Source organism: Lissotriton helveticus, chromosome 4_1 (assembly GCF_964261635.1).
Source record: "Lissotriton helveticus chromosome 4_1, aLisHel1.1, whole genome shotgun sequence".
In the NCBI taxonomy this organism is placed as follows: Eukaryota; Metazoa; Chordata; class Amphibia; order Caudata; family Salamandridae; genus Lissotriton; species Lissotriton helveticus.
The window spans coordinates 1249209010-1249236482 of record NC_136063.1 but is presented as its reverse complement, the minus strand read 5'-3'; the positions used below and the strand labels follow the sequence as shown (position 1 = coordinate 1249236482).

General features: G+C 48.0%; 1 protein-coding gene across 8 annotated transcripts in view; it reads right to left on the bottom strand.

The window, feature by feature from the left end:
* Positions 1-769: 769 nt before the first annotated feature.
* Positions 770-27473, bottom strand: part of LOC144827482 (cytochrome c oxidase subunit 4 isoform 1, mitochondrial-like) — an 821858-nt gene continuing 795154 nt past the window's right edge. For all 8 annotated transcript variants that reach the window (XM_078685775.1, XM_078685774.1, XM_078685776.1 and 5 more), the window contains one exon: positions 770-1125. In XM_078685775.1, coding sequence (XP_078541901.1) covers positions 989-1125 — 137 coding nt within the window. In that variant the 3' untranslated portion in view covers positions 770-988. The remainder of the gene's footprint in view (positions 1126-27473) is intronic.

Genomic DNA, 27473 nt, shown 5'->3' with positions numbered 1-27473 from the left:
GTACTGGGGGTGGTGGCGGCGGCGGGGGTGTGTGGTGTGTGTCTCTGTATGTGTGCGCTCGAGTGTGTGTGTGTGTGCGCAGGGAGGGGTGTGGAAGTGCATGAGGCTTTCAAGGAAGACCGGAGATGGGAACGCGCGCGCGACCTGATCCGATTCCGGCATGCTGCGGGTGCCCATCTCCTGTGTCCTTGAAAGCATAGCCGGTGACTATAGGTCTCGCAAGCGAGACAGCGCTTCGCGCGGTAATCGCCAGGTGCGAGACCTAATGATGGTAAATTAGATACAAACTCCTGTAAAACATAATCTACAAATTTTGAAACAGGCTCTAATAGACTTCTTTGTGCTGAAATGATCCTTCTTCCTGGAGTGGGTTTAATGTTCTTGTGAACTTTAGGAATGAAGTATAAAATCGGTGTAATAGGATGGTCATTTTTTTTAGGTCTATGAAAGATACCGTCCTATAACACTCAGTGTCATTTAAATGTTTCATTGCTTCAACCATATAGAGTTCTCTAGGCCATAGTACAACATTGCCTCCTTTGTCAGCTTTGTTAATGATGAGATCTTGCTTATCCTTTAACTTGTGCATTAAATTATGATATTGTAGTTCAACATGTCTCATCTTATGGTGTTTAGATTTGACTGTTTTGTTCAATTGTTTTGAATCTTCTGTAACCATGCCGTTAAAAACATCAATGGCATCTTTTGGCATTATGGGTACAAAATATACATATATATTCACACACACATACACACGTGGCACAGTTGATTTTGTTTTTTTTCTTTGAAAACGTTTATTGAGCAAGCAATCTTACACAGCTAAGAAGAGATAACATCTAACCAAAATAAACCAGGTCTAGTAAAAACTTTACACAACTGCTTACAGTATGGCATAAATTCTATTTAAGAAAAAGTTTTGGTTTGTTGTTTGAACATAAGTAATATGTTATATAAAACATTTTTCACCACGTAGACTCCAGATAAGGCTTCATTTCTTCCATTCGTTCTTCTCATAGTCCCAGTGGGATGAGAAGCCCGTCACCGGGTTGACCCTCATATCAAGCATTTTCTTTGTCTGCATTGCAATCCAATCTTCCGAGAATGTGTGAGGAACATCACCATACACTGAAAAGTAAAAAAGAAACATTCAAAGTCAAATATTTCTCAATAATCCTAAGGAACATTGAACTTTGATAGGAGCATCTGTTCAGTTTAAAAAACTGAAGTGTTAAATGAACATTAATCAATTATGCCTTTCGCCAGGTAATTCCAGGTGCGGCCGGCACTGGCAAGAGCGGTGGGCGGGGCTGGGGCAGTGGGGATGGGGTGGCATGGAAACATTATATTTAATCTTTTCTTAAATACATAACAGAAAACATTTCTTATATTGATGGTAAGGACAGCTTTCTGACCAAAAGTATATATTGTCTATTTTAATGTTTTTGACAGTCTATTATTTATGCAATACAAATATAGTTACAGATAAAAGTTGAATGTGTTTGCACCATTATAAACTCTTGCTTCACTGGTTTTATCTGGCAAAAGAGAGTAAGAAGAACCTAACTGAGTAGGTACTGGAAACAATACGAGAAGGAGCCAATTAGGCAGTGCTTAACTTGCAAAAAAATACAAGTGCCAGGGCTCTTACCAGGAGGCCACTGTAGCTTGCACCACACATTGCCCATGCCATGCTGCCAATGGTAGTAACAACACAACTACTAACCATCATTCGCCTGCAGGGGTGACAATTTGGACTATTCCAGGCCCCTAAAGCTATAAGAATGACTTGGCCAGCTGGTAATATTAATTTTTAATGTATACTGAATTAGTTGTTGAGTGTTGTGGTAATGTCTGACAGTGCCACAAGTGCCGGTGTTGACAATTAAGTGCCGGTGCCAAGCACCGGAAACCACCGTCTCAAATGAAGCACTGCCAATGTAATAAAAGAGATATAGTGTATTTGAATACTGGAGAATTCTGAAGGGACATCACTGTTTTTTACTGTGAAAATACCCTCTGAAATGTCGATAAATGTTTGGTAATTTAGAAGATTAATATAGTAAATAGCACAGTACACATCTCTTACTACATTTACTAGGCACAGTCGCAATAAGCTAGTGGAAGAGTGTTTACATGGGAAGCCAGGACGAAATAGTAGTCACAAGCTGCTGAATCTACAATTTAATGGCACTATCTTCATTCACTCAATCGATAACTGGGTAATAATGGGCTGTAAGGAAATAATAAGTGGGTCGGTTTGGCACAACTATTGCTTCAGAAGTTCTCCTTCATGTGCAGTGTAAGTGTCCTTGATACAAACAAATCTCTGGTACGGCATATAATGAAGTATGAATCAGTTGTTTAAAAATCAGATTTAGCAGAACAAGTCAAATGTAGGGAACCTTGAGTGAAGTTACATGCAATACCTACAATGTTTAAAATTATGATATTTTACTATTACATATACATGACATAAATAGAGATACCTAAGTGTTTAGCGCAATATGCTTCATTTGTTAAAATGAAAGTACAAACAAATAAACGTGTAGGGCCATATTATCAAGAAAGGGCGATACATTATCACCTCTTTTATCGACAGGAAACTGCAGCTAAAGCGGCGATAATGTGCTTGATAATATGCCCTTGTGAATTCCCATAGAAGCCCAGGTTCTGTTGTTAACCTGGGCGGCAGTTTCCTGCCGATAAAAGCGGCGATACATTATCGCCCTTTCTTGATAATATGGCCCAAGGTATTTTTATGGTTTCTGAAGTTTACTGCCTTCTACAATTAAGAGCCTAATTTATTTTCAGTTGTGGATTTCCAAAAGTTTAAGAGCAAAGCTTTGCATTTCCTTTGAAAGTATCTGCATGAGTTAAATAATCTTGACCCCAAAACGCCCCTTCTCGGTCCTTCACTCATATTTTTCATCTGGTTTGAAGCCACTGTATTCTGCATTAGTCACAGTCTACATTCGCTTAAGCAATTCTTAATCCATGCCACACTAGCTGTGCCCTAGTCTAATTTTTATCAGTTACATGTTTAGTTTGTTGCATGGTACAATATTAGAGGTTTTATTACAGTCAGTGTAAATCAGGTTAATTAGTCTATTCTGTCCACCAGGCTGTTAACATTCACAAACTGGCAGCGTAATTCTATATCAGGACCAGAGGAGAGCATCATGCTTTCTCTCTTCGCTTTATTTTTTACAGCAGCCTTTTTTAATAGCAGAAAACTACTCTCCCATCATCCATAGGGAAAAGACGAAGAAAACATCAGCCAATAGGAATACTGAGGAACCAATAATAGTCCTTTCTCAGTTATCATTCCCCATTTTTCTTCGCTGCTCCGCAGCGACAAGAGTAGCACCTCCCCTTTCTCTTGAGTTTTATCGTTATTAAAGTGGTTATTTGGATTCGTTAACATAATTGCTTTTTTACTCACAACAGGTGGCCCGGGGGAACACAGCCCACCCTCCTCATGCGGTGCCAGTAGTTGTCTGACTGCGCATGCTGCTTTAGCGTGGTGAAGGCCTCCGCCCCTAGATTTAATAAACACACACCATGGAGGCGTAAAACAGGCTACTCCAACAGCATGAATTACTTCATTTACATTGAAGCAGCGAAAGCGCACCAAGGTTTTTTTTTACAAACCCCTTGAGCCGCAGGTGCATCACTTTTAAAATGGGGAAAGTGACACACCGGCGGCACAAGGGACTGGACCAAGACAAGATTAGGGGTATGCACAGGATATTCTAGTAATTTTACAGAAGGGTCAGTACTGGTGCCTCAGGTAACACTAAACAGGTACATTCAAGTGGATGACCCAGTAGGGGTCTGTATTGGCAGTGCAGGCAATCTGCTTTCATACAGCCCAGTTGCAACAGCCGATATACAGAGGGAGTATTGTCCCAGGGCGCAGACCCACAGGACATCCGTAGGCTCTCCTACTTGCTGTACCACACCGCCACATCGCGGTCTCAAGCCACATATGCAATCAGAATCCTACAATGCACCATTAAGCGGCAGATTGTATGGAGGAGGATGTTTCCCTTCCCTACCTCCCCTTTGACATTGAGTTTTGTGATGCAGTGGATGCGTCTATCCATCAAACGGTCGGCTCAGCCATTGTCCCCTAGAGAGCAAACTAATGCAGTTAGCCAACTGTTACCAAAAGCCTCTCTTCCTGATGGATGCCCCCTCAGGCCAATGGCCACCCGAGCAGCAAGGGGTCTCCCAGATTGAAACTCCCTTGAGATGGGGATCAAATATAAGCTTGTGCAGGGTGTAGATCTGAATGCCTTTGACAGCCTCAAAAAGGTGTTCTTGTCTATGCCACTGGACAAAGGATGGGAGGGACACTAAGCCTCAGTCAAGCTTAGAGGGCAATCCCAACCCCCAGATGTTGGCGACTCCCACAGAGACTCGGACAGAGACCCAGGCCCATCTAGGCCATATAGTCCGCCCTCTGACTCAGGGACGACACCTATTCCCATAGCACAGAATTGCGACATGCCAGATATACTCAATCTGGATGCTTCCTCGTTCTTCAGAATGGTTCCTCACATTGCAAGCAGACCGAGGAAGCCCTTAGAGCAGGAAACCTGTGCTCAACTTAGGGCAGAATGCCCCCATCTTTCCCTAGAAGGAAAAATAGGGCTGACTTCAGAGATTGATCCCAGAATGGCCAACTTCTTAGGAAAATACATCCGAGACAGCAAGAAAGGCATTGACTGCTTGTGTCGGTAAAATCAGGATAAACTATTGGACATTACAGGGTATCTCACAAAAATACTGGACATTATTGAGAAAACCAAATAATCAGGTTCCTTAATTTCTCCAGGAATCTTGTCTGGTTGGACACAGCATGCAATCATCTTTTTAGGGAATGCTAATTGCACTTTTTCCACTGAATGCAGAAGATCCTACCTCATCAAGGTGGATACATGTTCGGAGATCTGGCATCCTCCAAAGGCAGTGCCCATTGCTCAAAAGGATCTGTTTGGAGTCCCTTTTGTTAAAGAGTTGGGCAAGTTTGTGGCCACCTTTACTTCCCTCAAAAACGCCCAGGCATCAATTAAACTGATTTTTGTCCCTAAGGTCTTCTCCAGGGCAGGTCTTGGTAGAGTGCGCTCTGCCGGGCTCTCCCTTTTAACTGACCCCCCGAGAGGGCAAGGCTCTTGGCGTGGCCAATGGCAGAAACAGTCAAGGTTCGGAGGTTTCTACAACATCATTGAGGTGGCAGAGGAGGATCTGGAGGAAACTCATATGGCATTAGTTCTGGTAAGTGTTCTCCCTTCTTCCTAACTAAAAGTGGAAGGGTGATTGGCTCCATTTGTACACAATTGGGAACATATTACGTCAGACGTCTGGTGCCTCCAGATAATACGAAGATTCCACATACAGTTCTACGGGACTCCCTTTCAAAACAAGATTCCCTCCACATATCTCAGGAAGTGGAGGAACTATTAAACAAGGGGCAATAACACATTCTACACTTCATGCAAGGGATTTTGTAAACAACCTTTTCCTGGTGGAAAAAAAGGATTTCCAACATCCTGTCATCAACCTTCCAGAGTTCAACGAGTGGCTGGTATATTACCACTTAGAGATGGACGGAATTCGCCTCCTGAGGGACATCCTGAGACCATCAGATTGGATACTCATTTAGAGCTACAGGATACCTATCTCATAATTCCCATCTTCCCACAACACCTCAGATTTCAACAACACTTGTCTGCCCCATGGTGCTTCACCAAGGCGCAACATCCAGTCATGTAAAACCTGCAAGCTCAAGGGATTCGCCTAATAGTCTACCTGGATTGCATCCTACTATTGAACCAATACCCGAAGAAACTTCAGGAACACCTTTAAATGGCCAAGCATCTTTTGAAAGGCCTTAGGCAAGTCAAGTCAAGTCAAAAAGTACTTTATTCGGTTAAATTCTAATAAACATAAAAGTTCACAACATGATTTACAATTTACACAGGGAATTTTTTTTAAAAGAGCCTTAGGCAAAAAACAACCTTTTTCAGAATTGTTATAGATTCCCTCGAAATGGTGGTGAGTCTCCCGATGAAAAGGATTGCGAAGATCAGGCAAGAACTCCACAAGACTCTATCAAAGGAGCACACCTCTTTGAGGCAAACTGCACAAGTGACAGGGTTCCTTTCATCGTCCATTCAAGTGGACCCTCTCCATTCCAGGGCCCTTCAATGCATGAAAGCTCATCACTTCTTCAAGGGAGTGACGTACTCAGAAAAGGCTCCCTTGACAGAGGGCACAAAAGAAGAAATGGTGGATGACGCACATGGAAGCGTGGAACTGGAGAGCAACCTTCGGTTCCAACCCAGATAGTTATAGAATCAGACGACAGCAGAAGCATTTGGTGCACTCGTTGTGGACAGTTATCCACAGGAGGAAAATGATCTACTCAAAAACAACAGTTACACATCAACTATCTAGAACTTCTATTTGGCTTGTTTGCAGTGCGTTGCTGGACCAAAGAGCGAGCGCATGCTGCGAATTACAGAAGATGGACAATGTCTTAGCAGTGCGGTACATCAACCACCTTGGCAAGACTAAAACTCTCTGAATAGGCCAAGAATTTCTGGGACTTCTGCCTGGACAACAGCATCTCTGTGATCATGGAACACCTTCCCAGCAAAGCCAATGAAGTGGAGGATTGGAATTCCAGGCACCCCCAGGACATGAGCCTGTGAAGACTGAATCCGGAGATTTTCAAAATGCATAGAGAAAAGATTGTGCCAATTCTCAATGGACCTTTTTGCGATGAGAATGGATCATCAACTGGGAAGGTTCTTCATTGGAGACTGGATCACCAAGCGGCGCTGATGGACACCTTCCTTGTAGACTGCAGTCAAGGGAGGGGATATGCCTTTCCATCATTCTCAATTATCACAAGACTCTCTGCTCAGCTATGAAGACAGGTTATGGAACTGGTGGTAATAACTCTGACTTGGAGGTCTCAAGTTTGGTTTCCATTTCTGATGGAACCAATGTTGTTAATCTCTTCCTGTCATGGAAAAGCAACAGATATATTTCCCGAAAGGAACTTTAAAGTAAGTTTGCCATGTTATTGTGCCTCATATCCTGCAGAAAAGTATCAGACGTTGGAGCACTGGATGTTACAGGCAGGGTTTTGACTCTGGAAGGGGTCACTTTCTTTTGTCTAGACATACAAAATGTAACTCTAGATTGATTGCTTATCCGGCTTTTAACAATCATCCTAAACTGTGTGTGGTGAGATGCATATGGGGATAAGACTGAGGATTTTTTTACCCTGGGGGAGCGTCAACTCCTTATTTCCTCTCCTACCACTGTGAGATGGGTCATGCATCAGGCTGTTATTGATACTTCCAAGTTCAGAGCACATTCTGCTAGAGGTGCCAGGGCCTCAAAAGCCTTTGCTCTAGTGACCCGGTTGGAGGACAATCAGAACGTTGCAAATTGGTCCTCCGATTCAACCTTTAACACTTCTATTTCAAGCCAGTGGTAGATATGACATCGCTGGTGGTCAATAAGCTTTGAACAAGCATAATCCTCGCCTCTGGTCCACACAGAATGGAAAATGCCCAAGCTTTCGTAAAGAAAAGTTTAAATGTTATCAAGGACTCTGAGGTGAGGAATATCCCACCTACAGATCAATAGATCAGGACCCCACCTTTTTACTGGGGGTTGGGAAGCGTACTGGCAATAAACGTATAGAAAGTAAGTAAAAGTTTCCTAGAGGTATGTTCAATTAATGTTGTTGAAAGTTCTACGATACTTGCGAGTTTCATAGTAATTGGGGCAAGATGGTATTGTAAAAGAGTTCTATCATTAATGTCTTATTTAAGAGGACATAGTTTCACCTATGTTCCTTAAATTCTTAGAAGAAGTGAAGTATACAATCAGGAATAATATGCTGGAGGGACTGTACCTTTGTCGCGTGATGAAAGAGGGGGCATGACAACCGAGAAAGACTATTATTGGACCCTCAGTATTCCTGCGCACTAATGTGTTCTCCTTCCTTTCCCCCATGATTGATGGGAAAGGTAGTTACTGTTGATGCTAAACAAGGCTGCCGTAAAAAAAAAAAAGAGAAAAAGCATAATCCTCACCTCCGAGTCCTTAGTAGAACTGAAACTTTCTGTTACAAAAGCTAGGAAATGTTTCATTTTATACAAAACGTTCTGTCAAACACACACTGGTTCATGCTTATAGGTTACTTGCTTCTAGAGCAGGGGTCTCCAACCTTTTCTGTAATGCGAGCTACTTACATTCAATGAAACTCATCAGGAGCTACCAATGTTACTAGAATTGTAACAGTGCCCATATCAAACAATGTTACATCAGTGACCACCATTTGCAAGGTTACTACCATCGATCACCTCAGTGCATCAGGCCTGGTTGCCAGCAGTAAAGTAATTAAAAAGGGGTTGTCAATATAGAATGCCTCTACACTGGTAATACATAACATCCATAGCAGCAATGCCTCTGGTACCAAGGTAATAACATTTGTAAAAAGTCACCTCAATACCACATGATTTATCACTCAAATATCCGTTTCAAATATATTTTGGAAATTCGCCCACTTTTCTTTCAAATATCAGTTCAGGAGTTCTGAAATAAACTAATTTTCATCTCTAATACACACTCTCAATTTTGGTATATGTATAATAACTCAACAAACCTGTAGGGTTGGCTGCACACAGGAGAGCTACTTACCTATAGCTAGAGAGCTACCAGTAGCTCAAGAGGTACTCGTTGGAGAAGCCTGTTCTAGAGCACCCAAATAAAGTGACTTATTGTATGTTCTAAATTGCCTTCCTGTATTGATATCTTCTTTACTGGACAGAACTTTCCTGAAGAACATATGTAGTTTCCATACTGTAGCCCAATGACACTTTAACTCTTTCCAATGATTTCTGTTGGATGTGTCTTATGGGTACTACCTCACTGCTCATTCGTAGAGCCCTGCTGTTTATCATGTATGTTTACGTTCATTAAAATTTTACTAATTTAAGAAACTAACTTAGGTAAGCTTATCTAACTTCAAAGCAATTAGAGAGCTACTTTTTTATTATTTCTCATTTATGCTATTTCTAAGTAGACTTCTTATCGTTATTCTGAAATTCTGCATTCGGTTCACTTTTACCACATCATTCAGACTATTTTACTTACATCCTTGGTACCCTGTATTTATGGGCTGCAAACACTCCAATGCATATAGCCCTGGCACCACTGAGACTAAGGACTGTCTTAGTTTCAAACTGCTACTTGTCAAACCACCTCAATTGTGAAGACAGATCAAACCCTAGTCAGGTTCTAATATGAGCAGAAAAGGAGTAGTTTCTTACCTGTAACTCCAGTTCTGTAGTAGGGGTATCTCTGTTATAGTCATAATCTAGTGAATAGTCCCCCCCATGTGCGTGGACCCCGGAGCAATCAAAAATAATCTCTTAAGCTGTCTTCATTGCAGTCCTGCATAGACACTTAAGAGAAAATTAAAGACAATAATGCAGCCTGTACCTACAAGGCTACACTGTCCAGTACTTCAACTAGAAATGCCAAGGATATAACACCAATAACACATTTAACACAATCTGTCGTTTCACCCATAGAGAAACTTTCCTCCCCTCACCAAATCCTTGGAATGATAGAGAGGAAGGTTAGGAAAAACAAGCCTCCGTAGGCTGCCATTATGTGTCTGGAAAAGGGATACAGTGCCTTTAAGGAACTCTCTGGAGACCCTCGGTATCCCAGCATGCTCAGCCCCTTCCTTTTACTTTCAGTTCTTTTTGAAGGTGCATAAAGCAAGGCCTGTAGCATACATCACAGTACCATTTTCTCCACCGGGGAGGAGGGCGGGCACTTATGACTATAACAGAGATACCCCTACTACAGAACTGGAGTTACAGGTAAGAAACTACTCCGTCTGTAGTAGGGGATCTCTGTGTATAGTCATAATCTAGTGAATAGAATGGCAAGCCCATCCAAAAACAACCCGGCGGTGGAGAAATATAGACAACACCACTATTGTGCGAACAAATTCCGCAGCGAAGCCAGCCCAACCTGAGCATCTGCTCTGGCACCCGAGTCCAGACAGTAGTGCTTAGCAAAGGTGTGGACCGACTTCCAAGTGGCCGCCCTGCAAATCTCTGCAATGGAACATTTCGAAGCAAAGCTGTTGTAGCTGCTTTGCACCCGGTAGAATGAGCCTTAGGCTTATCCCCTAAGGTCTTATTCGCTTTCTGATAACAGAGCTGGATACATGACACAATCCACCTAGAGATGGACTGTTTCGAAGTAGCCAGACCAGTCCTAACCGACCCATAGTTGACAAACAACGGGTCGGATCTACGAATATCCTTGGTCTTATCCAGATGGAATTTCAACACCCTTCTGACATCCAGGGAATGAAGAGACCGTTCCGCTGGAGTGAAAGGATTCTGGAAAAATGTTGGTAAAGTTATAGTCTGATTATCATGAAAATCAGAAATCAACTTGGGAAGGAACTTAGGGTGAGTACGCATAACAACCTTAGCAGCATGAAATATAGTATAAGGTTCCTGGCAACACAATGCCTGAATTTCACTCACCCTGCGGGCCGATGTAATGGCCACAAGGAACGCCGCCTTCCAAGACAGGTGCTGCAGTGAAGCCTTATGAATAGGCTCAAAGGGTTCCTTCATCAGCCTGGACAGCACCACATTCAGTTCCCATGAAGGTGAAGGAAGCCGAACAGGAGGGAACACCTTCTCCAACCCTTCCAAAAAATCCTTAATCAAAGGAATCTGGAAGAAGGATGTCTGTGAAGGGCATTTTCTGTAAGCAGTCAATGCAGCTAGATGCACCTTAATGGAATAAAAATTAAGGCCAGACTGAGCTAGATGCAGAAGGTATGGAAGGATAACATCCTCCTTGCAGGTCGTCGGATCATAGTTCTTAAAAAGTGCACCAGATGCAGAATCTCTTCCATTTGTAAGCATAAGAGGTCCTAGTAGATGGCCTCTTAGCCTCCTTCAATATGTCCATGCAATCCTCAGGAAGATTCAAGCGGCCATATTGCACTATCTCAGGAGCCATGCCGCCAAACTCAACGATGAGAGGTTGGGGTGCACCATCTGCCCCCGAACTTTGTGAGAAGGTCCGGCCGACACGGCAGCCGCCGATGAGGTAGGATCGACCGGTGAAGCAGGTCTGTGAACCACCACTGTCTGGGCCATTCCCGCACAATGAGGATCATCCGTGCCCGGGATCAGGCCAGCTTGATGAGCACTGCTGGAATCAGGGAAATTGGAGGAAAAGCGTACAGAAAGTTGTTCGACCAGCTGATCCATAACGCGTTCCCCAGAGTCCCCAGCTGGTAATACCTCGAGACGAAGTGGCGGCATTTGCTGTTTTCTACGGTGGCGAATAGATCCACTTCTGGAGTGCCCCACATGGCGAAGATGTCGTCGAGCACCTCGTCGTTTATGACCCACTCGTGGTTTTCGTGAAGCAACCTGCTGAGGGCGTCCGCCTGAACATTCTGCACACCTGGCAGATGAGTTGCCGTTATCGTCAGTCCTCTGGCTAGCAGCCAGTGCCAGATCGCCTGCGCTTCCTGTGACAGTGTGCGCGATCTCGAGCCCCTCTGCTTGTTGAGGTAATACAGCGTGGTCGTATTGTCCGTCTGCACAAGCAAGGAGTTGGCCTTCAGTGCAAAGTGAACAGCTCTGAGTTCCAGGAAATTGATGTGATACGTGGACTCTGTCGGAGACCACGTTCCCTGGATCTGTAGATGACCTGAATGCGCTCCCCAGCCCAGGAGAGACGCATCCGTCACGATAGTCTGAGTCGGGATGTCCTTGTGGAAAGGAACCCCTCTGAGGAGATTCTCTGCTGAGCACCACCATCTCAGGGATTGTTGGGCATGAACAAACAACTGAATCCGGTCGTCCCAACACCCTTTCCTCTGGTCCCACTGGTCCTCAAAACATTCCTGTAGCGGCCTCATGTGTAGGCGTGCGTGCGGAGTGAGGAAGATACAAGAGGCCATCAATCCAAGTAGAGAACACACCGTCCTCACTGTTGTAGATGGAGCAGCTATGAGAGCCTGAGCCTTCCGAAGGATGGATACGCGTCTCTCCTCCGAAGGAGACACGCTTGCCGAAAGCGCATTGATGGAGGCTCCCAAGTACTGCAGGCACTGTACAGGAATCGGGACAGACTTGGACAGATTTATGTGCAACCCCAGACGGTTCAACAGGACGGCCGTCCTGTTGAAGTGCAATTGCGCTTCCTGGAAGGTGGAGGCTTTGATCAACCAATCGTCCAGGTACGGGTAGACAAACACCTTGTTCTTTCTCAGGTGCGCTGCTACCATAGCCATGCATTTCGAAAAAGTTCTGGGTGCAGACTTCAGTCCAAAGGGTAGTACGGTGTACTGATAGTGATTGGCGCCGACGAGGAAGCGCAGGAACTTCCGATGTTTCCGTGCAATGGGCACATGGAGGTACGCATCTTGCAGGTCTATCGCGCACAGCCAGTCTCCTCTCTGCAGCTGAGGATAAATCTGGTGCAAAGACAGCATGCAAAACTTTTCCCTGCAAATCCAGAATGGGTCTGAACTCGTTCTTGTCCTTCTTCTGTGCTAAAGACCCTTTCCTCTTTGAGACAGAGGGACGTCTTCTATCGCCCTTTTTCTTAACAGGGTATCGGCCTCCGCCTGGAGCTCGCATAGTTTGAATTGCGAGCCGACCGGTGGAATTGTTGGAGGCGGGCTGGTGAAACGAAGACTGTAACCATTGCAAACAATATTTAGCACCCACTTGTCCTGAGAAATGTTTCTCCACTCTGCCAGGTAATGTTGAATGCTTCCCCCCACCGGAGCGGGTAACGGATGAGGGGGAAGAAGCACCCCAGGGCCTAGACCCAGCCCGGCCTTTGGTCGCGGAGGAAGACTGTTGACCCCCTCGGCCCCTCTGGCGCTTTTGGAACGGTTTCCGCTGGAACTGCTGCTGTTGTTGCTGTCCAGCCTGCCGACCTTGCCCTCTGCCTTGCGCCCCGCACCACCTCTGGAACGGGCGGAAGGTCTTTTTCTGTTCCTTAGGCTTTTCCAACCCGACAGCCGTCAGGGTTTCCGCCTCCATGCGGGCCATCTCGTCGTCCGCATGTTTCCCGAAGAGGGTCTCGCCTGAAAAGGGTAGGTTAGCAACTCTCTGCTGTGCCTCGGGCTTCAAGGATGTAAGACGCAGCCAGGCGTGGCGCCTCAGGATGACCCCATGGCAGTACCCGTGGGCTGCCAAGAGGGAAGAATCCGCAGCCGAACTTATCACCTGGTTGGAAACCAGCAGATCTTCAGCGAGGATCTCTTGGAAATCTTCCCTCTTCTCCCGGGGAAGGTGTTCCGCAAACTGTTGGGGGGACTCCCACAGAGCCCGATCGTAACGTTCCAACAGGGCTGAGGAACTCGCGGCCTTCATCGATGTGGAGGCCGTCCCGCAAACCTTCCTGCCTGCAGAATCCATCCAGCAGCTGTCCTTGTCAGGAGGCACTGTTGATGATGGTGTGGTGGCGTGCTGTTTTCTTGCTGCCGTCACTATCACCGAGTAAGGCGTGGGATCCACCCGGAGAAATGCTGGGTCAGAGTCAGGAGCCTTATATTTCTTCTGCAGCCTTGAAGGTGCAGATTGCGTAGACGCAGGCGTGGGGAACAGTTCCATGGCCGGTTCTACCAGCCCAGGCACCAAGGGCAGCAAGGGGTGAGACAACTGCTTCTTGTGCAGCGTTTCGAAGATGACGGACGTCAGTGGCGCGGGCACAGTGAGCGTGATGCCCAGCTTAGCCGCCACTCGTAGCAACACGTCCTGGAAGGACACTATGTTGTCTACTGGAGACACCCCCGTCCGAGGGGAATCCGTCAGGGTAGGTGAATAGTTCCTGGCACTAGAGGAATCCGTGTAGCGGGACCTCGACCGGTCCCTCCTGTGGCGCCGTCTGGATCTTGTAGAAGAGCGACGGCGACTCCTGGATCTATCCCTCCGTCTGGAGCGAGATCTCGACCTCCGCGGCCTCGGACGTTCCACGGGCCGCAGCGGAGGGCGCTGTGGAGGCCTAAACGGGAGCCTAGGTTGCGGTGGCCCCGTAGGCGGCGTCGGGAGATGTGGTAACGAGGCAGACCTCGGCGGAGGTGGTGGTGTAGGAGGTGGAGGACGATGAGGAGGAACAGGTGGTGGAGGCGGCGTCGGGTTACGTGGAGGAGGGTCCTTAGGTAACGGAGGAGGTGTAGGTGACCTCGGCTTGGCGGGGGAATAAACTTGTGAGTGCTCCAAGCCCGGAGCCTCTTCCCCTCTCTTCATTTTCTTCGCGTGACCTGAAGGGGGGGGGGGAGGGGGCCTAGAGGCCGTACCCCTGGCAGCCGAGCGACGGCACCGCCGCGACCGTGGACTTGTGGTGACCGAAGACACAGTCCTGGCTTTGGAACGCCTCCTGGAGGGCGATGCTCTCCTCCTCGACGCTGAGCGCCTTTTCGACGTCGATGAACGCCGGCTCGACGTTGATAAACGCCGTCTCGACGTCGATAAACGCCGTCTCGACGTCGATGAACGCCGTCTTGACGTCGATGAACGCCTCCTCGACGTTGATGATCTCATTCTCGACATCGACGATTTCCTTTTCGACGTCGATGATCTCCTTCTCGACGCCGAACGTCGAGTCGTCGGAGGTCTCGACATCAATCCCCTCATCGCTTCGACCCAGAGACCTGGGGAGACTGGGAGCAGACCGTGGTCATTCCTCTCGACGCCGGCTTCGAGGCTATCGACGCTGAACGGAGACCGGGGGCGTTTTCTGGCCTTTTTCTTACTGGGGAGCCCCCCAGAGGCCTCAGCACGGGCAGAGGAAGAAGCCCTTTCCTGCCCAGACCTACCTTGACCTTGCTGTCTTCTTTGCTCCAGTCCTTGGAGCCCGATCTTCTCTCTGTCCTTCAGGGTCTACTGGAAAACTGCAGGCAGATCTCACAAGTCCCAGGAACATGAGAAGAAGGGAGACACAGGATACAGAGCCTGTGTGGATCAGATCTTGCCAGATGTACGACATTACAACGCATGCTTTTACATCGCATGCTTTTACAACGCGAGTTTTACAACGCATACCATTACAACGCATAGTGCTTTGGGGCGCTGGATAGTGAATTATTTAATTTACTATTCCAACTCTAGTCCCCGTGGATAGTAGGGAAGGTTATTGGATAGTAAATTAACCTATTCCCTATCCTAGAGCGCCCCCCCCAGCGCAATGCGTTGTAATGGTTTGCGTTGTAAAAGCTGCGATGTAAAAGCACTGTGTGGTAAAAGTTGCGTTGTAAGTGATGTTCCCCGATCTTGCCTTCTTCCTAGCACACTCTGGACATTTCTCAAATAATGCAGGCATATTTGATAAAAGAGTTGCCAAAATCACCAGAAAAGTGAAGAAGAGGCAAAAATATGTCGAGTGAACACACACTAACACTTTAAAAGTGCCAAAAAGTTAACAAAACACCTAAAAAGGGAGAGCTCAATGCTCCAGGGTCCTGCTAGCAGGAGCCGGAAAAAAGAACTGAAAGTAAAAGGAATGGGTTGAGCATGCTGGGATACCGAGGGTCTCCAGAGAGTTCCTTAAAGGCACGGTATTCCTTTTCCAGACACATAATGGCAGCCTATTCCTCTCTATCATTCCAAGGATTTGGTGAGGGGAGGAAAGTTTCTCTATGGGTGAAACTTGACAGATTGTGTTAAATGTGTTGTTGGTGTTATATCCTTGGCATTTCTAGTTGAAGTACTGGACAGTGTAGCCTTGTAGGTACAGGCTGCATTATTGTCTTTAATTTTCTCTTAAGTGTCTATGCAGGACTGCAATGAAGAAAGCCTAAGAGATTATTTTGATTGCTCCGGGGTATACGCACATGGGCTGGACTATTCACTAGATTATGACTATACACAGAGATGCCCTACTACAGAACAAGTAGTTATCCGATCGAGGTTGTGCCTCTGAAGGAGAAAATTAAGTCAAATGCATACAGCCACATTCAATTGACCCCCTTATGGCATCTGGTGGCTTCATTGTTTGAAAGCCAGATCACAGTAAGGGCAACATACAGTTCACCAATGGGCTATGCCTAATAAAACATAAGTATAGAGCACTAGGAAAACAAACGGAAATGGCACTGAAATAAATTAAAATATATGCATACTACACTATGTGTCGCATACACACCCGGGATTACCAGTCAACCCACACTACGGCAAAAAGTCTTCATCGCAGTTGTTTAAAATTACACTAGGAACTCTTTTACATTAATGGGGAAATGGTGGCCTTAAATGAAGCAGTCTTCTCCACCACCCTCCACTGATCACTGCAACAACTAAATAGTTCTCTAACCAAAAACCTCAAAAAACGACTTACCTCCAAGCTGCCCTTCTCATTAGTGTCTCATGCACTCAATCATCATTCTTCCTGTTTACTATGTTCCTGATGTGGAAATCAGAAGAACCTTGACTTCCTCAAGAAATAATTTACCTCAATCAGATCTAAGCAATACTAAGGCCATGACCTTTGGCCTTCCTGCACTCATCCAGTTCACCTCAAGCCCAGTTAATACATTTGCCTCCACCAATGAAATTGCTGGCTATAAAACCTTCAAGTGACTGAAGTGCAAACTGGTCCTGCCAGGCATTGCAAAAGACAGTGGGAGCAACTGCACTCAACCAGCTCTCCTCCACTTAAAGAAGTAAAGTGATGTTCAAGAAGGTAAACGAAATAACACCACTGGACATAAGAGAAGAGCTACTCATTACCCAAGAACAAGGTAAACCACTTGAGCCTGTAAGACCCATCAGCCGCATTCAATTTCACCAATTAAAATGTGCTGTTTGGCTGTGCGCCGACACAGGTACACAACAGCACTCATGCTGTTTTGCATCCTTCCTACAAAAACTGATCACAGCAGATTAAAGCGAGTCTATTTCTCTCCAGGACCTCTGAAATCACCTTTAGAGTGATCCTATATTTGGCCTTCTCATCAACCCTCATCGTTTCTGTCAATGAACTGATAGCTCTCTTCCTTGACACATTTGAGATCAGCTACCAGCCGGTGACACCCTGATCCACCTCAAATTGAAAAAATGAATTTGGGGAATGACATGACAGGTCCAATCAGAAAGTAGAGAATGTTTCTGCCTTTGGGAAAAAGGAAATACTACATGTAGGCCTAGTAGACCCTAATCCTCTTCCATTTTGTGGGAGTGCTCACTTTGACCAACACAAAGGCCAGTGGAAAAAGTATGCAGCTTCTATTGCCGATCAGCAGTTCTCTGCTCTGAAAACCCCAAGTGAATGCATAAACAAAAAATGCATTCCACATGACAGTCCTTCAGCATCTACATCTCTCAGAAAGTCACGCTTGTCTCCCAATACTAATGTCTAGTTTCAACTACGGTTGTGGCATCAACACAAGGTTCCCTAACAAAACTAAAAAAATGCCAAATCGGGAGGAGGAGCTTCGCGCGCAACCAAGATGGCCGCGTGAGCACAGGGCTCCGGAGACCCTCGCGACCTCCCGCATCTATCCTGACAATCATCCTGATTATGTGGACGGGTTATTGAAGACGAGCCATAGCTGAGGCGGTAACCGTTGTCCAAATTTGAATTGGTCTTCAGGAACCGGAATAACAACGATTTCAATATTGCGGCCTGGCCCTCGGTGTTGCCCGGAGCTCGAGTTGGTATGGTGCCCGGGTAGAAGTTGAACAACAGCGGCCTGAGGGGATACGGACTCGTCGTACTGACTTGGACTTTCACTTTCGCTTTTGAGGCTCCAGTCTTATCCCGTCTGGGAGCGTGCCTATGCGAGCAGGAAGCTCTTGGACTGCATGGCGCTCATGGGTGTTGTCCTGAGCGTGTCTACTGGGTCCTGACGGGCTGTGCCCTCTGGTTACCGCTGATAATTTGGTTGCGGTTCCCATTGCGGCCATCTTCTCTCATTGCCCACTGCTTCTGGAGGTCTCCTTGTCCGTGATGGCGGCCAGATCTGAGGGAGACAAGCAAAAGTCCAAGATCGCTCGGCGAGGTGGCTATACCCAAGCAAACAACATGGATCGATATGCCCAATCTAAAGGATCACCCGGTGGACCTGGTAAATCGCTGGAGGGTACTCAGCCGCGGGGCGTGGAGGGAGTTACGGTGGGGCAGGGAGGCGGGGAGGGGCAGGGTTGAGAGGGCTAAAAACCGGCACATGGATAATTACAGGTAAGTAAACAATTTAATTAATAAAACGAATTTCGTAGCGCGCACTGCATCGCATTGTGCGATGCAGTGCGCGCTACGAAATTCGTTTTATAATTTAAATTGTTTACTTACCTGTAATTATCCATGTGCCGGTTTTTAGCCCTCTCCACCCTGCCCCTCCCCGCCTCCCTGCCCACCGTAACTCCCTCCACGGCCCGCAGCTGAGGGTACTAGGGAGGACCTGACCTCATCAGCGGAATTGACTCTGCAGGACGTCATGGGCGCCCTTGACGGGATGAAGGCCTCCATCGGCCAACAATTTGAGACTCTTTCCCACAAACTGGACACTGTTTCGATCGATGTCAATTTGATCCGCACAGATTTATCAAAAACTAATGAGAAGGTAAAATCTTTGGATCTGAAGATTTCCAGCCTGACGGGTGATGTGTCAGACTTGCAGACGGAGGTCCGTAACCTGCGGACCTCCAATGATCTTTTAGCCCGCCGGTTGGAGGATTTTGAAGGTAGGGCCCGGTGTAACAAAGTACGCATTATTGGGGTACCGGAGAAGTCAGGGGATCTGGCGGCTGATCTTTTTGTTGAAGATCTTATAATCAAGCACCTCGCACCAAAAGGACTGAGCAAGTTCTTTGCAGTTGAACGCGCCCACAGACTACCGGGTGGTAAACCGAAGTCGGGTGCCCCGCCGCGGCCCATCATCGCCAGAATCTTTAACTTCAGAGATAGAGATGCTATCCTGCAGGCCTCGCGGGTGGGTGGACCCATGAAACACGAAAACACCATGGGAGGAGATTTCAACTCGGTTGTCTCTGGTAGGGAAGATCGACACCCGCCCAGGGACCTCACGGGGTCACAGAATTGGCTTAGCGGCTTTATAGATACACTGGGATTGGTGGACTGTTGGAGATTGCTGCAACCAGCTCAGAATCAATACACGTTCCACACGGTGCACACGGTAGCCTTTCCAGGATTGATTACATCTTGATGCCAGCTGCGCAGGCCCCCTCCGTTACTGAGGTTCGCCATCTGGCTCGGGGAATATCCGATCACTCTCCGCTATGGCTTCGGATGGAGTCGCGTCTAGGTGCATAGGGGCGAGTAGCCCCGATTAACCCATGGTATATCCGTAACCCTAAGAGACCCGCGCTGAGTTGGTCAAATCCCTTGACCAGTATTTTGTTGAGAATGAGGGATCGGTGTCTTCGGCGGTGTCGCTCTGGGAAGCTTTTAAGACGGTCATCCGAGGTCAGGCATTGTCATTAATTGCTGGCGCTAAGAAGAGTAAGAATGAGGAGGTGGTTAACGTCGAAGCAGAAATTGCCGACCTAGAGCGTGACCTGGAACAGGGCGTCACCCGTGGAAAGATGCATGTTTTGCGTCTTAAACAACTTGAATACAAGGCTTTGGTGACGGATGCTGCGAAAGTCATGAGCAGGGAGCAGCAGGGCCGATTGTATGATGTCGGGATAAAGTGGGTAAACTGATAGCATGGTTGGATAAGAAAGAGAGGGCGAGTCGTGTGGTTCCTGTGATTGAGAAAGTGAATGGAATGCGTGTGACTGAACCCGAGGAGATAGTCCAGAGTTTTGCGGAACATTTCCAGGAAGTATACTCCCCCGTATCTGATAGGCCGGAGGAAGATTCACATCTATTATTGCGTGACATTGCATTGCCCAGTTTGTCTGATTCCGATAGAGAGTTGATGGATACAGTAATAACCGCTGATGAGGTGGCTCTCGCTATCCGTTCCATTCGTTCGGGGAAGGCGATGGGTCCTAATGGTCTGCCCATTGAACTTTATAAATTGCGCCGTATCTTCGTGACATGTTCCTAGAATGGCGAGATAGGGGCTCCCTTCCCCGTGATCAGCGTCTTGCGACCATTGTGGTGATTCATAAGGAAGGGAAACCAAGAGACCGTTAGGCCTCTTATAGGCCGATATCACTCCTTAACACGGAACCCAAGATTCTCGCTAAATTATTGGCCAATCGTATAATAAAAGTGATTAGTGACTTGATTCATCCGGATCAATCTGGTTTCATTCCGCATCGGAATACGGCCCTGAATCTGCGACGTTTGCATGGTGTCCTCGCAAGGACTGCGTCATTGCGTGAGCCGGCCATCTTGGCTTCCTTGGATGCCACAATGGCTTTTGATACTGTGGAGTGGACGTATTTGTGGGCCGTACTTGCAAAGTTTGGTTTCAGCCCTGGCTTTATTGGCTGGGTGAGACTCCTCTATGAGGACCCATTGGCACAGATAGTGGTCAACGGTCGGGTCTCTAAGCCTTTCGTTCTTGGGCGAGGTACACGACAGGGCTGTCCATTGCCGCCCCTCCTGTTTGCCCTCGCTCTTGAGCCCCTTGCTGCCTGGATTAGATGGGAACCGTCGATGAGGGGTATTCAGTGGGCCCCAGACTTTTTAAGATCGTATCTCGCTTTACGCAGACGATATACTGTTGTACCTGACGTCCCCCCGGAAATCGTTAATTGTTCTGTTTGATGTCCTTACCTCTTTTGATAGGAATGCTGGCCTTGTTATTAACTGGACTAAATCTTACTTGTACGTCCTATCGGGAGATGTCCCCCTTTTGCCGCGCGGTTGTCCCATCCAGATTACACAGACGGGTTTTAAGTATCTTGGGGTTTATGTATCGTTGAACCCAGTTATCCGCTACCAGCGGAATTTGCTCCCACCATTCAACAGGTTGAAACTGGATGTGGTGGGCTGGCGCAGGCTGCCGCTTTCGCCGCTCGGCGCTCTTTAAAATGATGTCGTTGCCACGCTTTCTGTACGCTCTTCAGAACACCTTTGATGTAATTCCCGCGAGCTATTTCCGGGCGGTGGAGGGTCTCCAACGGAAGTTGATCTGAGATGGGCGATCGCAGATCGCCCTCGCCAAGCTGACGCTTCCATGGTATGATGGTGGTATCGCTCTCCCTGACATCAAACGATATTAAAAGTTTTGTTTGTACCATTCAGGTTCTTAATTAAAATATGTGCTGTAGAGGAGGAGCTTAGCGCGCACCCAAGATGGTCGCGTGAGCTCAGAGCTCCCGGACCTTCGCCACCTCCACCGATCATCCTGCACCTTATCCTCATTTACGACGGGCTTTTGTGGACGAGACCTTGCTGATCATTTATCCGTTTCCGAATTACGATTTGGCCCCCGGAAACCGCAGATATGGACTTTTGATCATTTTTGGCCTGCTCCATGGTACTGCCCCGGGCTTGATTCTTCTGCCAGCCGGGTGGTAATTGAATAACATCGGCCCATGCGAGTCTCCCTTGCCCGGTCTTCTACTTTCAGTTTCGATTCTGGTGGTTTGCCCTCATTGACTTTGCCTTGGTCGCATTGGTCTCCTGCTTCTTTCTACTACCAAGTTATCGTTTGGCGATCCGGACTTTCACTGCTCTTGACTAGTGGCTGGCCCTCGACCTATTCTCCGATTTGTTGCGGGCGCATCGAGTGTAGCCATTTTTACCAGGTCTCAGAATACCCTCCGGGGCGCACGACCTAAAATGGCCACCAAGCCCGAGGTGGAGAGACGCAAGACCAGACCGGCAACTCGGGGAGGTCCTGTGCAGTCCAACGTTATGGATCGATATACCCTCACAAAGGGCTCTCCGAGTGGCATAACCAAACCCCCGGCCACCTTTGGGGATGAATCCCTGCTGGGTGAAGATCCGTCGTTGAAAGACGTCATGGGTGCCATTGCTGGGATGAAGGCCGCGCTGGGACAACAGTATGAGGCCCTTACCCACAAGCTGGACACGGTTGCTATAGATGTTACCCTGATTAGGGCGGACCTCGCAAAGACTACCGAGAAGGTCAAATCCCTTGACCTGAAGACATCTAGTCTTGTCGGCGACGTCTCTGAATTACAGACGGAGGTCGGTAATCTGAGATCCGCCCGTGACCACCTCTCTCGACGCTTTGACGATTTTGAAGGCCGCGCACGACGGAACAACGTCCGGTTGGTCGGTGTCCCGGAGAAGACGGAATCGTCAGCAGTAGACCTACTGGTGGAGGACCTTGTCCTGAATCATCTAGGGACTGAGCAAGTTTTTTGCAGTGGAACGGGCCCACCGAATCCCGGGTGGCCCGCCCAAGCTGGGAGCTTCTCCGCGCCCCATCATTGCGCGGATCTTTAACTTTCGCGACAGAGATGCGATCCTGCAGGCTTCCCGCACATCGGGCCCTACGGAATATGAAAACGCCGCAGTCAGCTTCTACTCGGACTTCACCCAACAGGTTCAGAAGCAGCGATTGGGATTTCAGGTGGTGAAGAAGAGACTGAGGGACAGAGACATGAAATACGCCATGCTTTTCCCGGCTCGGTTGCGTGTGGTCTACAATGATAGAACATTTTTCTTTGACCATCCTGGAGCGGCTGGTGACTGGTTGGACTCGTTGTCCCCGGGACGAGGGCAATTTGATCATTCGGAACACTCCGGTGGAGCGGAAGGCGGCCCGATGGAGCAGGAATAGGGAGCGCAGCGGCTCCTGGACCAACGTATTGACTTTCGGCAGTGGTTTGATGCTATGCTACTATTGTTCGCTACTGTGTTGTCTTAATGGGGTGTGGGTGGGAGTCGGGTGAGTCTTCCTCCTCTGGGGTTCTTTTCGTAGATTAGTTGTATGTTAGGGCGACAGGCACACTGCAAGTTGGGGTGGCTCTTGAGTCTTACGCAGGGGTGCGGGGTGGGGGGTATGATGTTGTTTTGGGGGTTGGAGGGTTTCGGTTTGTGTTTCTCTGTTTTATTCAAGGCATAGTGCTGTTGATCTTCTGTGTTGCTGTGTCGCGGCTGGTGTGGGGGGGGGACCTGGGATGGATTCTGGGATGGGGGATAGGGGACTACGTATACTGTGTTGGAACGTAAATGGGTTGGGTGACAGAATTAAACGAGGGGTGGTTTTACAGTTGCTACGACGCTTGTCTCCTGATGTTGTTTTGCTTCAAGAAACGCACTTGCTTGGTAATACGTGCCACGCCATGAATAGGCGTGGCTACCGTCTCACGGCACACTCAGGTTTCACTTCTGGCTCCAGAGGGGTGGGCATTCTGGTTCAGACCTCCCTCCCTCTTGCCGTTGACGACATCGTACTTGATGATAGGGGGCGATATGCCGCCATTGTAGGGCGCTGGGAGGGGAGGGTGATTACTTTGCTCTCGGTCTACATACCCCCTTGCCTTCAAATTACGACCTATGCTAATCTGGGGAAAGTGATCCTGGGAGTCCCCGAGGGTTTGCTTGTAGTAGGGGGGGATTTCAACTCAGTGGTGTCTGGGATGTATGATCGTTACCCTCCCCGTGACCTCGCTAAGTCTCAATCCTGGCTGGGGGACTTCCTGGAGGCGCTTGGGCTGACCGATTGCTGGCGCTTACATCATCCTGGGCAACAGCAGTATACTTTTCACTCTGGGGCCCATGGCAGCCTGTCGAGATTGGATTATGTTTTGATGCCCTCCTCCCAGGCCTCCCTCATAGGTGAGGTGAAACACCTTGTCAGGGGTATTTCGGATCACTCCCCACTATGGTTGGTTGTGAATGCACGTCTGGGACCGGAAGGTCGGGTTGCCCCGATCAACCCATGGTACCTCCGTGATCCTAAGATTAGACTGGAACTACTTAAAGCGATCGATCATTATTTTGCGGAAAATGTGGGTTCAGTATCCTCTTCTGTCTCCTTGTGGGAGGCGTATAAAGCTGTCATTCGGGGACAGGCCCTCTCATCGATTGGCAATGTTAAGAGATGTAAGCGTGAGGAGGTTGTCCGTCTTGAGACTGAACTTCCCATTCTTGAGGGAGAATTGGACTCTGGGGTTTCCCCTGAGAGGCTGCACTTGTTGGATCTGAAACAGCATGAATATAGAGCACTAGTGACTGACGCAGCGAAGGAGATGGGTCGTGAACAGCAGGGGCGTCTGTATGATGTGGGAGATAAGGCTGGGAAATTGCTTGCTTGGTTGGATAGGAGAGAATGCGCGAGTCGAGTTGTTCCTGTCATAGTTGATTTGAATGGTGACAGTATCACTGACCCTGCTGGAATCGCGCGGTTTGCCGATTATTTTCGGGTGGTGTACTCCCCTGTGTCCGATAGACCTGAGCAGGACTCCCACTTGCTTCCACGCGATATCTCGCTGCCATGCTTGTCTGACCCGGAGCGGGATCTGCTGGAAGCCCCGCCCACGGTTGATGAAATTGCGACCGCTATCCGCTCGATTCGCTCCGGGAAGGCCTCGGGCCATAATGGACTCCCCATCGAGCTTTACAAGCTCCGTCCGGATGTACTGCCGCCGTATCTGCGATCGATGTTCTTGGAATCACTGGAGAAAGGGTCTCTTCCTCCTGATCAGAGATTGGCCTCCATAGTGGTTATCCATAAGGAGGGAAAGCCGCGTGACCGCTGCGAATCTTTCAGACCCATCTCTCTGATTAATGCTGAACCCAAAATCCTGGCCAAAGTTCTTGCTACTCGTTTGGTGTCTGTTATAGGTGATCTTGTTCACCCGGACCAGTCCGGATTTATACCACATCGCAATACGGCACTTAATCTTCGGCGCCTGCATGGCGTCCTTGCGCGAGCGGGGACTCTGCGGGAGTCGGCCATCTTGGCGTCTAGAGACGCCACCATGGCGTTTGATACGCTTGAATTGCCTTATCTTTGGGCGGTCCTCTCTAAATTCGGTTTTGGGCCCACCTTTGTCCGTTGGGTACAGTTGCTTTATGCTGCCCCTTTAGCCCAGGTAGTGGTGAATGGGCGTGTTTCGACCTCCTTTGCGCTTGGTAGGGGTACGCGTCAGGGCTGTCCTCTGTCCCCACTTTTGTTTGCCCTTGCTTTGGAGCCACTGGCGGCTTGGTTGAGATGGGAACCATCCTTGAAAGGTATTAGATGGTCTCCGGAATTTGAAGACGTATATCTCTGTATGCAGATGATATACTCTTGTACCTTACGTCGCCCCGGAAGTCGTTGATCGTCCTTTTCGACGTTTTGACTTCTTTCCGTAAGAATTCCGGTTTGGTCATCAATTGGTCAAAGTCTTGTGTTTATGTTCTCTCTGGCGATGCTCCCCTCCTGCCACGTGGATGTCCTATTTCGGTGGTGCTTGAGGGATTCAAGTATCTGGGAATCTTTATTACCCTAGACCCCACGCTTCGTTATGAGCGCAATTTGTTGCCCCCTCTCCGACGCCTTCGGGCTGATATAGAGACGTGGAGCAAACTCCCTCTCTCTCCTTTGGGAAGAGCGGCGTTGTTTAAGATGATGTCGCTCCCCCGATTTCTTTATGCGCTTCAAAACACGCTTGACGTCGTACCAGCCGGTTATTTCCGGGAGATTGAAAGTTTACAGCGACAATTGATATGGGGGGGGGCCGTTCTCGTATTGCCCTATCGAAGCTCACGCTCCCTTGGTACGATGGCGGCACTGCACTCCCGGACATCCGTTGCTATTATTGGGCCTCTCAATTAGGGGCCATCAACCACTGCACATATGCTCATTCACTAAACCCGGCCTTTGCGATGGATAAATGGTTACTACCCGGTGGCGATTACAACAGGGCTTTATATGCGAAGTCAGCCGGCGGATCTCTTACGGGTCCCACTAACACAGCGGTGCAGGTGTGGTATCGGGCTACGGCGGCCACGAGATGGGCTGACAGGCTGACCCGTGCTACTCCACTCTATGCTTCGGAAAAACTTGGCTCCCTTTGGCAGTCGAAGGGATTCGATCGGTGGGACATGATTGGGATCAGCAGGGTCGATGATGTGTGGATCAAGGGTAGGGTCAAGACGTTTGAGGAATTGAAAGTTGAGTATGGGCTGAATGACAAAGAATCCTTTAGATATGCGCAAGTCCGGCACGCAATCTTGTCTGTTTTTCCCCTAGGCTCGGACGTGCCGGAAGCATCCCCGTTTCAAGATCGGATACTGGATGGGCATGTCCCTGATAGCACGATCTCGCTCATCTATAAAAAATTGATTAATACCAGGATTGATCTATTGGATGGCCTTCGAGGGTTGTGGACCAATGATGGTCTGGAACTCGATGATGAAGACTGGCAGGCAGCGATCTCTTCCCCGAAAGAGGTGGCTATCCCGGCACGCCTTCGGTTTGTCCAACTCAAAATTCTGCATAGGGTGTATGTAACTGGTCCGCGTCTTGTGCGAATGGGGTTCTCGGCGGATGGATTGTGCAGGCGTGGCTGCGGTATGGTGGCCACATTTCTCCATATTATTTGGGAATGTCCTGCTGTGCTGCGCTATTGGAATCGAGTGCATGATGTCATGAGTGAGGTCACAGGTGTGTGGCTAATGCCTGAAGCGCGGAGGTGTTTGTTGAATGTCTGGGAGCCGAATGACTACAACCTGGCGCAGCTTCGATGGGCGACCTTGGGTAACATGGTTGCCAAGCGTGACATTGCCCAGCTATGGGGCGCTCAGAGGCCTCCGACAGTCCTGGTGTGGAAACAAAACATGGATTGGTGCATGTTTCGAGAAAAAACAGTTTATGTTTCCCGTGGCAGGCCTGGCAAATGGGGGAAAGTTTGGACTCAGTGGAACACGTACCGTGGAGATATATGTGCTCCCCCCATATCGGACTGTAATACTGATTTATCTTCCTCCCAACCTGATGTTTCCTCCGCAGGAATATAGATGTTTTGTGTACTTCTGGTTTCCTTTCCCCCCCTCCCCCCGATGTATTGTTTGCAATGATATCTGATTTAATTCTGTACACCCCCCCCTCGGGCCGAATGGTGACACATTTCTATTGTAATGCCTTGACTTGTTTTGTTTCTTTGTTTCCTTGTGTTTAAATTCAATAAAAAGTTTAAAAAAAAAAAAATATGTGCTGTAACGCCCGAGATCAGCCAGTAATCAAGAACTGCATACATCTTGTCAGACCCTCTTCTGCCACTACTGCTAGGATCTTCATTTATAGTCAGGAGCACAAGATAGCCTGAAAAACAGTACCAAGAACTGAAAATGTTCCCACCCCCCCCCCCCAGGTAAATGAGAGTAATTGTCTATGAGGCTAAATTATTTGAATATGAAAATTGGTATCGGGAGGTCCAAGGACACCATCCAGTCTTGCTCCTGTAAAGCCACCTAACCCTCATGCAAAGGGAACATACTGAATTTTATTTTGTTCAAGAAGTTCAGGAAGGAGAGGTCTAAGGTAGGGCAAAGCCACTCTA